This window comes from Gracilinanus agilis, chromosome 1 (genome assembly GCF_016433145.1).
Source record: "Gracilinanus agilis isolate LMUSP501 chromosome 1, AgileGrace, whole genome shotgun sequence".
NCBI classification, from domain to species: Eukaryota; Metazoa; Chordata; class Mammalia; order Didelphimorphia; family Didelphidae; genus Gracilinanus; species Gracilinanus agilis.
The window spans coordinates 107,626,145-107,641,019 of record NC_058130.1 but is presented as its reverse complement, the minus strand read 5'-3'; the positions used below and the strand labels follow the sequence as shown (position 1 = coordinate 107,641,019).

The following is a 14,875-nucleotide window of genomic DNA, read 5'->3' as shown; positions in this document are numbered from 1 at the left end:
TTGAGCTTCCGACCTCTAAATCCTTCTCTCCACCTGGTCTAATTTTCCCCTCTGTCTCTCCACAGATTCTTCATATTCAGAACCTCCAGATGTTCAGCAGCAGTTGAACCACTATCAGTCAGCTGCCCTGGCGAGGAACAATAGCAGTGTTAGCCCTGGACCTCTTTCTGGGGCTGAACAGAAAACTGAAGCCATTCTTAACTGTGAATTTTGTGAATTCTCCTCCGGTTACATTCAGAGCATTAGGCGTCATTACCGTGACAAGCATGGAGGGAAGAAGCTCTTCAAGTGCAAAGATTGTTCCTTTTATACAGGCTTTAAGTAAGTGATGGAAAGCCCAGATTTCTAAAACAAAGCCTCTGCCTTTCTCTTTGGGTTTTTTAGTTTGGTTTTTTTTTTTTTTTTTACTTTTTGAGTCCAAAAGGCATGTTCTTCCTATACCTGAAACTTAGTAGGGGGAAAACCTTGGCAACGGAAGATGGTAATTATATTTCATCTTAAGGAGCAGAAGCTAGTTTTAAGAAGAATAACTCACGTGAATGCACTGGGTATAGGGGGGAGGAGGGAAGAGACAGGAGAGAAAAAGATTGTATTACAGTCATTGAATTTAACTTGGGATGCCTTAGCCTAGGGACAATGAGCTGGAAATTGATGTGGATTTAATGGAAGTAGTGGGCTGTTTTTTGCAAAAGGGGGAGCCTCTGGTTTCTCCAAGTGAAGTAACATGGCTAGTGAACCTTGCAGCCAACAAACCCTACTTTGTAGATGAAACATAGAAGCCCTTTGGATAGAGAGGCCAGCTCTGCTGAGAGAACTGTTACCCCTAAATGACTACCATTTTATATAACTGCCACTTCTCCAAATAAAGAGAATTAGAAGGGACACAGTGAAATCCTATCCGTACAGACCCCCACTTCAAGAAGGACTGTATTCAGTCTCAATGTCTTTTCCAATGAGTCAGTCACTTGGCCCCCAAAAAGCAGAAGCCACAGCTTTTGATGTCATGTGTTCCGGAGTCTCTCAACCCTAGCCATCAGGAAAATCTTCCTTCTATCTCGTCTGTATCCCTTCTACTCTGATAGGAACCTACTTCCCCTTTGGCCTGTGGCCACTCTGTCCCAGAATCATCCAAATCCAAATTCCATATTGAGAGGTACAAGGGTGTAAGATTCAGGTACAAATACACTATGGAAACTGGAGAGGAAGCAAACACTTTCCCAGTGACTATCTCATTTTTATCAGCTATCAGCTGAATCTCAGATTGCGAGCAAAGTGGCCCCAGATTGAAAGAACTGGGAAAGGAATAGTGATGTGAGGGCAGGTGGTGCCACGACTACATAGCGCTTCAAAAATAAGAGATTTGGGCAATAGGAAATCACCCCCTTTCCCTTGAACTCTGGATTTCACCTGCGTATGATAAGACTTCCATGATTATTCATTTGAAAGGTTTGAGTTTTTTGAGTCAGGAAGAACCCCAGATAAAAAGATCTCCCTCTGAAGCTCATAACAGTGCATTAGTGACCCAAACTTCTAAAAGGGAGTGCCAGCAGAACTCCAGTGGCAAACTCTTCTGTGACCAAAAAAATCAAATAAATAAATAAATAATGAAAATTAAAAAGATGTTACGGCCTGCCTAGCTACAGATTGTGTCTGTCATCCAAGGACCAAAATGCCTAATTCTTAACCACAGGAAAAGAGGTGAGAGGGCCAGATCAGAAGGTAATTTGGTGAGGAAAGGGAGCTACAACACATAGAATGGATTACTAAGAGTAGAGAGGGTTATGATGTAAAATCATGGGTACATGAGAGTTTTGATTTTGTTGGTTTTTTTTTTTTTGGTGGGGGGAGGGGATAGGGAGAATGGTACAGATTTAGTGAATGTTGGTCCAGCTGATGTAGCAACTTGCTCATTTCCGTATCCCAGGTAAACTCTTCAAATGGGCATGCTTTCTGGATGTTCCCTCCCCAACCTCTCTTACCTGTGAAGAACCACGTGAGCAGGGAACCAGTCCAACATTAGAAATAGTTTTTCTTTGTACAAAGAAAGATGGAAGTTTTTTCTGATAATAGGTTTCCAGAAAAGTTTAAGCAAGCTCTGGTTTCCGGGGCATTTCAGGCAGCCCATATCCTTCCAAACAGCATGGAATGCTTGAGGGTATAGAACCCATTTGGCAGGCTTAAACAAAGCAAAGAAAAGAGGGACACCCCCCCCCAGTCACCCTGACAGAACAGTCAATTGAATGGATGCTGTCCTCAAGTACCTTTTCATGAATAAAACCAACAGGTACTTCTGGATACAATTCCATAAATGGAAAGAAAGATTTCCTCTCTACCCTCTATTCTCATTCTCTACCCCTCTCCTAATGTCTTTCTTTTGGGTTGACAGAGAGAGATTCCAAGCACCTGCCGATGCAGGGCAGTTCCAGGTCAGCAAGATCTGGACAGTGAAGAGATCCCTGAGTCACGGTTCTCCTCTCTCCCCCACCTCTCTCACAGATCTGCTTTTACTATGCACGTGGAAGCTGGGCATTCCGCAGTTCCTGAGGAGGGTCCCAAAGACCTGCGCTGTCCCCTCTGCCTCTACCACACCAAATATAAACGCAACATGATCGACCACATCGTACTGCATCGAGGTAAAAAGCAATGACTTGTCTCAGAGCTGCGAGTGTGGGGAGGAGGGCAGGGAGGGAAGGAGGGGAGAAAATCCAAGGGTGAGTGACTTCCTGGACCATCCAGCCCGTCTGCTATGCATTTCACCTAGCTCAGCTCCCAGGCACAACCCTGGGAAGGAAATTACTCCCATTTCCAGAGCTTCATGAAGAAGATCCCTTGGGCAGTGATGGACAGGAGACCTTCCTGGCACGGGGTGATGGTCCCAAGCCCACTTTAGTGTTCTCCTCCAGCCCTTACATTTATGACCAGTTACAATTCTGTTATTGATAAATTGAGTTTTCTCTTCATTGAAAGGAAAAGATTAAGGACTTCGTTTTTGAGCCAACAATTTATTCCTATTCCATCAATGTATATGTATTTTTCTTCTAATGCCTAGCAAAAGCGTTGGTATATGTGCTGTGTCAGCAGCAAAGTGAAGCATTTTCTCGCTTGTTATACATGAAGATGTCATTCATCAGACTCTTTTGGGAAGTTGATCAGATGTCTAATATTTCCTTAGAGCCTCAGAGAGGGAACCTCCATTTCTGCTAGGTACCAGTGAAGCCATTGTTCTTCACATCACTTCAAGTCAAGAATTCTGAGACCTTTAGACCTTGGTCACAGGGCACCTGAAAGTGGCACATCACCAAACAGAAAAAAAGACAGTTTTACTCTAGAGTGCGGTACGACGAGACCAAGGTGTTCAAAGAATTTTTAGCTAAGAAATATACAGATTTATCAAAAATAATTTATATGGCATGAAAATAGAATCCTTAACAACCTTAAAAACATAAGGGGCACAATTATTCCTCCATCTAGGAATTATAGTCGGTGTCTATCTTTGGCACCATAGACCTTCTCTGAACACAAATTCATACAGACTGCCCGGCTAACGTAAGAGAGAGAGAATAGAAAAATCAAAGACAGACAATCCCTGCCCTCAAAGAGCTTTCATTTGAATAGAGACAGACTGTACACATGGGTGAGTGGTGGCCAGGGAGAGGCCCTTTGGCCCCGAGATCACAGGAATGTTGGAATGGGGACTAGCCTGACCAGCCTCTTCCAGGCACAAGAGCAGAGCAGATATGGTCCTGGTCCTAGAACTTGGGGCTAGAGAGGAGGAGAGAGGGAAGGGAAATCGATGAACTTGAAGAACATAAGGCCGGGCCTCGACTCCCTTAAAGCCTGTACTCTTCTTCATCCCAGGGAAGGGAAAGGAGGCGGAGGGGAATCGGAGCCAGAAAAGTGTAGTTCAGGGCAGAGTTCATCTCCTCGCTTGCCAATGAGAAGGCAAGAGAGAGGCAGGAAGCGAGGTCAAGAGCCGAAGCTCCAGAAGCTCTGACTGAAGCCAGAACTCCTGCTCGCTCTAATCAAATCAGGTCACAGACTTCTAGGCTATTGCATGTACTCAGGCCTCTGCCTCGGAGGATGAAGCGATGCCAATCGACATTAGCAGCCTCGCCAGTGAAGAAGTTAATTGGGGCTGAGAGACGGTTCCCTTCAAACAAATAGTATCCGCCTCCCCCGCTCTAGTCCATATAGTCTTTTAGAGCCCAGAGGGGCCTAATCCATTCAGCAAAGGATGTTTATAACTGCGATGCCATGTCCCATTTGGGCAATATTTCTTTTGCTTTTTGGAGCTCCCTAGAAGAATGGTTTTGTACCGTTCCATCCTCCTCCAAAGAGCTAGAAAAATGTCATTTGCCAAACCTGGCATCTCCAAAGGGAATGGAGCTTAGGGATACCTCGTGGCATTTTTTAGTGACTTGCCCCCATCTTGACCTGTTTGGATCTCTTCCTCAAAAGCATGAATGGGGATGGACTTTTCACACGCACAGATTCTCCCCGCCTTCCCTCCCCGTCTCTCTAGCTAGAGGCTGGATTTGTGCTGGCCATGACATCCATCCGCTCACAAGCTTGGAAGAGGCAGCTGTTTGAAGCCTCGATTCTTGGCCTGAGCTCTCCGGCTCGATGCTCATCCTTAGTCACCTGGCTGCCAGGACTCAGGCCCGTGTGCCGAGGTGGCTCCGTGCCTTCTCACAGCTTGGTCAAAGTCCACTGACAGCAGATTGCTGCTGAGCAAACAGAAATAGCAAAGGCCTCCTTTTCCACGGGGGGCCCTTCTCCTGTGCCCCTTCCGCAGCCCTCGTAGAACGTGGCTTCGGATGCCGGAGGAGCCTGACAACACTCCTCACCTGAACAGAGACGGCTTTCCGCAGTGAGAAGAGGCTCACAGATGGATTCAACACAGATTGATGCACAGAACCAACTTGGCAATCTGTGGAGACAGTTTTGTATGAAAGGAGATGCCTGGGCATGTTCAGAACACCTTCACTGGGATTAGAAGACACATGAGAAAAATTTACCATCCAAATCTCTTAAATAAACAGATTCTTGAGAAGGATAGCATCATCCTCCGAGGAGCCCAAGAAGCTGCTGCCACAGACTTTGGACTTTGAAACTCTCTACAGGGCTGGGAATCTGAAACCAAAATGCCTGCCTTGCTGATTTCTGTATGTTCCCTCCTAGCTAAGATCAGAAGGCATGATCATTACCATCTGTGTTTAGGGAATGTAAAATGCTTTGGTGTTCTCAGGCTAGCTTTGGTGTGTTCACCCCACCTAAAAATGGCATCTCTGTGGGAAGCTTAATTTTGGCTCAACCAAGAGACAACAGTGGGATTCTTTAGTACCCTCTTGGCCATTGATATTAGGGCTGAAGCTGCTAACAAAGCAACAAGATAGGATTCTTTCTGCACCTGTGCTCTCCTTGTTCTGTAGATGGATAAACATCTTTGGTCTCTAGGGCTCCCCGGGAGGGATCTTTCTGAGTGCTGGGTTAATTAAAATGTTTGAAATTCAAGGGAAGAAAAAACAGCTTGTTCACTGGCCCTGAAGTATCTAGTGATCCCTACCACTTGGTAGGACACATTCTGGGTGGTTCTTTCTAAGACATTTTTGCATGTTTGTTTCAGTAGATAGAAGAAAGAAAAACCAACCTGCCACATGTCAGGAGAGAAATGCTACTGGCCAAACTGGTGATGGTTAAAAAGAGCAGTATGAATGCATTCATCTCATGATTATTTGGTGCCTATCATTACATCTCATCTCCATGCTGAATGCTTTGCAAGAAACAAATGAATGAGCTCTTGCCCTCAAAGAGCTTACAGTCTCAAAAGGGATATAATAAAATGTGCACAGATAACAGGGCAGTATGTAATATGTGCTGCAAGAGTGCTCTGGGAGTCAGAGAAGTGGAGATGCTCCTAGCTTGAAGATCAGGGACCTTTCCAGAGAGAGGAGACATTTTTGATACTTCTTGAAGAATGAGTAGTTTTCTATGGATAGAAATTGTATGAAGTGAGGCATGTCACTTGGGGGAATGGTATAGACCAGTGATGGGCAAACTTTTTAAAGAGGGGGCCAAAGGAAAAGAAATGCTCATCTGTCAGTCTGTTTCTAAGGCAACTCTTTTGAAGTTTCATTGTATTGTATCCTACTCATTGTATTCATCAGATTAGGAATAATGTCGTGCAGCCGGCAGGATGGAACATTTCAGGAGGCTGCATCTGGCCCACAGGTCGTAGTTTGCCCATCACTGGGACAAAAGCACAGAGGTAGGAAAGTTTAAAAAGTTTGGGTAATAAAATAGTTTGACTAGAGCATAGGGTGTTTGTGGGTGAACAGTGGGAGAGGAGGCTGACAAAGTAGACTGAGACCAAATCATGGGAGTCCTTGAATTAGTCACTAAAGGATTTTAAGTAACAAGTCACAAGATCAGCCTTAGATATTAGGAAAAGTTGGTCTATCAGTGGTATAATGGTATGTAGAACTCATTACAGAGCAAAAAGAATGAAGTCAAGGACATCCCAGGCAGGACTTTACAGAAATTGTCTTGACAGGAGGTGTTAAAAGGTCCAAGCTAGGATGGTAGTGGAAAGGAATGGAAAGGATGAGATAATTTCAAGATATTTTGTAGAGCTCTAGTGGACAGAATTTGGTGGATGGCTAAGAAGGAAATGAGAGAGAAAAAATCAAAGATGAGTCTACTATTTGGGTCTCATACTTCCTTGCTCTCTTCAGATTTAAACCATTATTATAATAGTCAATCCAAAGAGAGGTCTTCACAAACTAGTTCTGGGACAGGTTTGCTTAAAGAAGGAAGAAGGAAACATGTTTATTAAAGTACCTACCATGTGCCAGGCACTGTGTTAAGCACTTTACAGATATTATCTCCTTGATCATTACAGCCCCCCCCCCGGGAAGTTAATAAGTGCAATAAATAGTTATGGCCCCTTCTAGCTGAGGGCAATGGCCTGAATGCCTATCTGGGGATCCTTCTAACCTAACTTATGCCACATGTTAGACACATTCATTGGGGAAAGTGGCCCTGATTTGACTATCTCTTTGTATCAAAGGTATAAGCCTCTTCACATTTCAAGGATGGAATTGGCAGTGAGACCTAGTATTCAAAATGTACTAATGAATTTCCATTGGGTTCACTCAGCATTTAAAATGCCATTTGCTGCATGTATACTAGCTCTTCCTCTTCATACATGTAATCTCAAAAATTTGTATAGAGACAATTTCATGAATCTTGTTCTATTTCCTTTGAAATGACAAATGTGGAAATTCTAAATCCTCATTTCTGCATTACCTGCAATTGGCATTGGCTTCCCCGGTTTCCTGCTTCCCGGGTTAATATATTTGCCCATCTTTACTTGTATCCCCTTTTCTTTACTTACATAACCATTACTTTAATTCAGGCACTCGTCATCTTTACCAGGACTATAATAATAGCCTCCTAATTAGTCTCCCAGCTTCCAGGCTTTCCCTTCTTCCTTTCATCTGCTGTAGAGCTGCTTACTAAGGCACAGACTTGACTGCTCTAGAGTCTTATCAGTAGTTACTGGTTGTTTCCTCCATCTTGCAAACAGATCCCCCTACCACCTGGCTCCAGCTTACCTTTCCATACTGTTTCCTATCACTCTGCCCCACTTATTCTTTGTTCCAAAGAGAAGACTTTCTGAACTCCATAGTCTTTCTCCAGGCTCTGGGTATTCCATATAGGTTGTCTCTCCTGCCTGGAAAACATTCAGTTCCTCCTTATTTCTTCCTCTTCAAATCCTTATTTTCCTTCAACACAGTTCAGGTGCCACTTTCTCTATTAAGCTTTCGCTGATCCCTTAGTGCTGTCTCTACCATTGGATTCTCTCATATTTACTTGTCTATGCAAATTATATCCCTCTCTTTTCCCCCACCCTCAAGTAAAATGTAAGCTTTTCCTGAGGGCAGAGTGTTTCATGCTTATCTTTATATCCCTATCAAACATAGCATCTTGCACCTAGAATACACTTAATAAATATTTATTTGATTGAATTGAAAGTACCCATTGATTATATTATAATATAACAATACAACAGAAACAAATATTTAACTTAATTGGGAGAATTCATTATTTAAAGGTCTCTGGCAGATGGGGATCCATTTGCACTAGAATAATAATCTTAATTTTATGTTGTGCATTAGTATTTGCAAAGCACTTAACTGACAACAAACCTGTTAGGTAGGTAATGCCAACATCATTATTGTTATCTGAGGGATAAGGAAACTGAGAGCTGGCAAGATAAAGGTACTTGTCCCAGGTCAGAGAGTTAATAAACATCAGAGACAGAGGTTGAACTGCCATTTATTAATTCTAAACCCAGTTCACTCTCCACTGTGCCATATTTCTACAGTTCTTCAAGGATCCATGATTTCATTGCCTTAGATTCCCTTTACTGATGTAGATTGCAAGCCTTCTTCATCAATAGACAGTCCTCATTAGTTTATGTAGCCCCCCTCCCAAAAAAAATACACATATCTCATCACCACTTAGTAACCAGCCTTCTCTGTGGTTGTTCCTTAATCAACAAAATACATTTTGTAACTCAATTTTCACTGAAGCTTTTTATGGGAATTTGAGCTGGAAGGGGCTTAAGATTCATTTAGTCCACCTCCTTCCTTGTTTTAGAGATAAGGGGACTGGAAGTAAAAGTGATGTGAATCCATGTTCTCAGACTCTTTTGACTACACCAGAGACTTTCTGGGTGGGTAAGACCCACCAGAGCCTGGTCTCAGCTCTCAGCCTCGGATAGCCCAGAGTCACTTTTGTATCATGGTGACAAACCGAAGGGAGGACTTCAGAGGAGGTTCCAGTGGGGACAATCACCACTAATTTCTCTGTTTGGAATCAGATTTTCCTAAAGTAGGGCACAACTGTACTGAGTATTTCTTCTCAGTCTTTAATTTTGCTCAATGAAATTACACGTTGCAGTACAACCTACCAAAATACTTTGGTCTGCGCTTTTTGGACATATTGCTTCCAACTCGTCCCGATGCCGAGAATGGTCAGTTGTCTAGTGGGCAGGAAGCACCCAACTCATCTATCTCTCAGGCTGTTGTTGGGCTTTGTGTTTGATGATGTTGTTGTTGTTGTTGTTTCCCTTAATGGCTTGCATTATTTCATTCTTCCCTACTTGTTTGGCTGGACGCTGGGAATGGGTGGACCGTCGCTTTGGCAAAAAGAAAGATTTATGCCTCTGTAATAGTAATTTGCATACAAACTTTGCTGGAGTGAATGAATTCCAAATCTGGTCCTGCTTCATTTAGACTTGGCACATCCTGGAGAGGAAACCCATGTATGTTGTGGTCTTTCTTTCAGGAAGAATTTTTACTTGGTAATTCTGGACTCCACAGTGATGTGGTGTTTTTTTTTTTAAACTGATTTGAGCAGCAACGAACCCCTCTGTAGTTGTAATGCTGCAGATGTTTTAATACAGTGCTGTAATGGGCTTTTCATCACTCTCCTCAGCTCCATTACGTCTTTGCACAAATGCTTCAGTGTGTGGCTCCAAATGGCTTTCCTCAGAGGGCTTTTTTTTTCTCTTTGGTTTTATGTCCCATGACAGCACCCAGAACCTTTTGAGTAGGAGGAGACGAGAGTCATAATTCATCATGTAGTTGAACCAGTGAAATAATAATATTATTGCAACCAGCCCTGTCCAGTAAAGCAGGTCAGAATGACTATTATCCAGACCTTGTTTCCTTGCTCAAGTTAATTTTGAGGAGTGTGAAGGCAAAAAAAGACCCCAAAGAAGTTGCTGTCCCTTCTGAAACCTGAAGCGTGTGATTCTGGAGACAGGTCACTTTTCAGTCCACATGCGTAAATATTCATCTCCTCTCCCCTCGCTTTTTCTGCTATTTACTCACCTCCAATATGAATAACTCTATTCATTGAGAACACTGTCCATAATTTCCCTGACTTGTCATATTAGTTGGGTGTTTCATCTCGGTTATTTCCCCTACATTTTTAAAAGGAAGAAAAACTCGGGCTTTATAAAGGTTGCATTTCCATAATGCCCCCAAAAGTGACCACCTGGTATCCCCTGACAAACACAGTAGAGTCAAAATGGGAAGCCTTCATCTTTAGAATAAGTAGGGGGGGGGGGAGACTACTTTGTGTGTCAAACAAAAAGACACTTTGGGAACAACTTAAAAGTAAATTACAAAAAGCTGTAGTCTTTGTGGCTCTAAGAGATGAAAGATAAACATCTTACAAACAGGCACCTTAAAAAGTGCTTATTCATTATCTGTTCATTTCCAACATGGCATAGAGGAAGAAGGCACCAAGCTAAATTCAGAGATCATGGTTCTTGTCCCAGGGTAATCTCTTTGTTATTTGGGCTTAGGCATGAGAGACAGTATGGAGCAAATATTACACATTATTATCATATTATGTCATCATATAATGATATGTGAAAATATTATGAATACAATGATGTATTATGATAACAAGAACAGGTAGCATTTATATAGTACTTTAAAGTTTACATACAGGATCTCATTTGATCCTCACACCCGCCCTGGAGGTGGAGGCTACTATCATCCTGAGGAAACGAAGGCTAAAAAGTTAACCCAGCTGTTATATATAGCTAAGGCAGATTAGAACTCAGTTCTTCTTGATTCCAAGACCAGTGCTGGAGCTGGAATCAGACAGTCCTAGCACTACTCCTTATAACTTCTGAGTCTTTGGCATCACTTCTTGGGCCTCAGTTAGCTTAATTATAAGGTAATAGAGTTGGACTAGATGACCTCAAAGGTCCCTTCTGAGTCCAAGTCTGAGAGTCCTTTCCCCCTCTCCGTCTTACTTTCATCTTCTATAGTAGAAATGATAGTTACAAATCCTACCTTCAAATGAAATAAATTAGAAAGAACTTGGAAAAGTAGAAAATGCTACAAAAACATCAGATGAAATTGCTACCATAGTTACTTTATTCTATGTGATCACACAGATGTGCCTAGTGACAGTTAAAATGACAACGACAGCTGGGGCTACTGGGAGTACAATGGATAGAGCACCAGGGCTGGACCAGAGAGGACTGGGGTCCAAATCTGGCCTCAGACATTTCCTATCTATGTGACCTTGGACAAGTCACTTAACCTTGATTGCCTAACCCTTTGTGCTCTTCTCTCTTGAAATCGATACTAACACGGAAAAGTAAGGATTAAAAAAGAAAAGAAAGAAATTTCATAGATAACTGTCCAAATGATAAGTTGATTGCAAAGAGAATCCATTATGGAAGATAAGAGAACTAGGATTATTTATTTTGAAAAAGAGAACATGAAGAGGAGAGACAGTGACTTGACCACTGTCATAAAGATACATGAGCTGAAAGAATGTAATGTGGAAAATTAATTGTTGTCTTTCTCTACTGAGACAGAACTAGAGATAATGAACTAAAATGGAAGTAATAGAAAATGATTAGAAATTTTTTAAAAAACTTAATGATCACCTGGGTAGTAAGACTCCCAGATGAGTCCCAGAAGTGAGTTGTATAATAATATCCTGCTAAAGACAACCATAAGAATAAAAGAAATCCACCCCTAGGGGCTGGTTCCCTTGCAGCTGTATGTGTTTCTCCTTCCCTTTCCTAGGAGTCTATACCAAAGAGAAAGGCCCTTTTGTACACTAGTTTGTCATTTTGCTGTTTCATGAATGTAGGTTAATATGGAGTGCCTCTAGGTCAATGAAAGACCCTTCGGTTTGGAGCTGAAAGCCTGACTTCTGGCATTGCTACATCATTCCCATGACTTTGAACAAATCATTTCTCCTCTGAGGGCTTCAGTTTTTTCATCTGTAAAAGAGGAAAGGAGGTTGACTTAGATATTCTTTAAGGTCCTGTCTAGCTCTAAATCCTTTGATCATATGGCTAGATGGTGCTAGGACTGAATTCTGAAAGCTCTGGATCACCATTGGAACCAGAATGTGAAATGAGCTTGTTCACTTCCTGCCTATTTGGGTGACTTTGGGTGACTCTGTGAATCTCCCTTTCAAGGTGTATAAATCAATGGCCTTCTGCTAGATCAGCGGTTCTCTGACTTTTTGGTCTCAAGATCCTTTTTATCCTCTTAAAAAGTTATTGAAGAATTTTCCTCAAGAGCTATTGTTTATGTGTTATATCTATTGATATTTACCATCTTAGAAGTTAAAATGTCTTAGTATCATTATAAAAAGAATTTTGACCTCTTGGACTCCACTGGGGTCCCCAGTCTACCCTTCGAGGACCCATAGATCCCCTAAGGTTTGTTCTAGCACTAAGTTCTATGATCATATTTAAAAGCCTACGACCTTTCTGTCCAAAGCATCTAGGATGGTTTCTATTTGTTTACGAGCAACCTACGCTAAGTCCTTTACAATTACTATCTCATTGGGTCTTCCCAACACCCATGGGAGGTGGGGGCTATTATTATTTCCATTTTATAGATGCGGTCACTGAGGGAAAAAAAGTTAAGTGACTTCACCAAGTCACACAGCTAGCAGGTGTCTGAGACCAGATCTGAACTCAAGTCTTCCTGATTCCAGACCTGATGCTCTTCCTGCTGTACCACCTCGTTGTTGTTGTATTATATGATATAGATGTGTGCCTCTATGTGTGAACATATGTGAACAAGTACATGCAACCCGTGAGCACACATACATCTGTCTGTCTGTCTGGCAGCTGTTTCAGTAAGAGACTGTATGTGTGTGGAAAAGTAGGATATTTATACACGCACATATACTAACAGCTTTATAAAGCTAGAGAACAATGGATTTCATTCATTTTGCACATACACACATAAATATATTATATATATACATGCACAGACACCTATGTATTTATCAAATATTTTGAAATTTTTTATATATAGTTTGTTTAAACACTGGTTTATATATATATATGACTATATAGTAACTATCTATATGTATATATATATTCACACATTTCTATAAATATGGTTATATATAGTGAATTTATCTCTATATATTCATACATATTTTTGTATGTGGCTATATAGTGAATATATCTATACATACATATCTTCACATATATTTCTATAAATATGGATGTATAGTGAATTTATCCATATATTCATATATATATATATCACTATGTAGTGAATATATGTATATGTACATATATTCACACATATAGTGAATTTATCTCTATGTATATGTATTCACATATTTCTATAAATATGGCTATATAGTGAATTTATCTCTATATATTCACACCTATTTTATATATTACTATATAGTAAATTTATATATATTCATACATATTTTATATATGTCTATATAGTGAATTTATCTCTATGTGTATGTATTCACATATTTCTATAAATATGGTTATATAGTGAATTTATCTATACATATTCACACCTATTTTATCCATGACTTTATAGTAAATTTATATATATTCATACATATTTTATGTATGACTACATAGTGAGTTTATCTCTATGTATATGTATTCATATATTTCTATAAATATGGCTATATAATGAATGTATATGTATTCGTACATATTCTATATATGGCTATATAGTGAATATGTCTATATGTACATATATTCACACATATTTCTCTATACATGATTATATAGTGACTACAGCTGTATAGACATATATTCCCATAAATATGGTTATTAGTGAATATATCTATATGCATATCTATTCACACATTTCTCTACATATGGCTATACAGTGAATATATCTGTATCTACATAAATTCACACCTATTTCTGACTGTACAGTGGATGTGCCTACATGTAGGCAGATTTACGGGTGAGCACTGTGTACACATACACTCGCACGTGTGCTCTGCACACGCTCACACTCTCTTAGATCAGCGCCTCTCTCGCGGCGTACAGAAAAGAAGCTGCCCCTGAGCACCGGCGGGTGCCCCCACCCCGAGATCCCCACCAGTGGCTTCTCTGCCCAGCATCCCGTGGCCAGGGAACAAAAGCCCTCTCAGGCTCCCGAGATGGGGCCATACAGTAAGAACTTAGAGAGGAGGTGCTGGGTGGGGAAACCCCCTGGGAACCCTAAAATCTTCCAACCACTGAGAGAAGCTGGCAACACGGTGTCCGTGCAGGAAATAGCAATGCTCAGAAAGTGTCGCTGTGCCCTGATTCGGGGAATAAAAGGTATCCGACGCTTCCTGTGACTTAATAATACATTGAGGTTCCTAAATCATGTAAATATATGTTTTCTGAGTCCATTTGTAAACTTCCATCTACTTCTAAAATCCAGACACAGCAGGAAAACTTGTGCTATATTTGAGCCTTGCATAAATAGCACAGATTTTAATTTTATCCCAGTTATGGATATCTGGCTTGTGTGCTAACACTTCGGGCAGACTGGTGTGAAATTTAATTTGAACAGTTAAACACAAGGGTGAGGGAGTGCAAAATCAACAAGACACATTCATCTCTAGTTTTATAGCATTTGCTATGTTAACAGGGAAACCCACCCAAATCCCCTCACTTTTTTTTTCAAACTTTTGACAATCAGATTACAGCTTGTCAGAAGATAATCCAGCAAAGCTTCTCCCACACATATCCCCCCACCTCAGTATTTTATTTGCAACCCTCTTAGCACTGGGCTCTACTTAGTTGGAAGTAGCCTGTTACTGAATAAAACATTGAAAGCTTTCTTATTTCTCAGTCAGGGTACAACTGTGTCCACCAGAGAGGGACCGTTCATCAGAATCTCTCAGAAAGGACAGTCATCACCGAGCGAGGACTTCTGATCAAAGCCCTCTCATGTCTAACATACTAGGATGATCTTTGATGGAGCTAGCTAGGAGGCACAGAGGATAGAGTGCTGAACCTCAAGTCAGGAAGACCTGAGTTTGAGTCTAG

General features: G+C 41.2%; 1 protein-coding gene across 2 annotated transcripts in view; it reads left to right on the top strand.

Annotated features, from left to right (window-relative positions):
- The window catches only part of ZNF462 (zinc finger protein 462), an 87,796-nt gene that overhangs the window by 52,280 nt on the left and 20,641 nt on the right, over positions 1-14,875 (top strand). For both annotated transcript variants that reach the window (XM_044685224.1, XM_044685159.1), the window contains exons 8-9: positions 66-321; positions 2,497-2,633. In XM_044685224.1, coding sequence (XP_044541159.1) covers positions 66-321; positions 2,497-2,633 — 393 coding nt within the window. The remainder of the gene's footprint in view (positions 1-65; positions 322-2,496; positions 2,634-14,875) is intronic.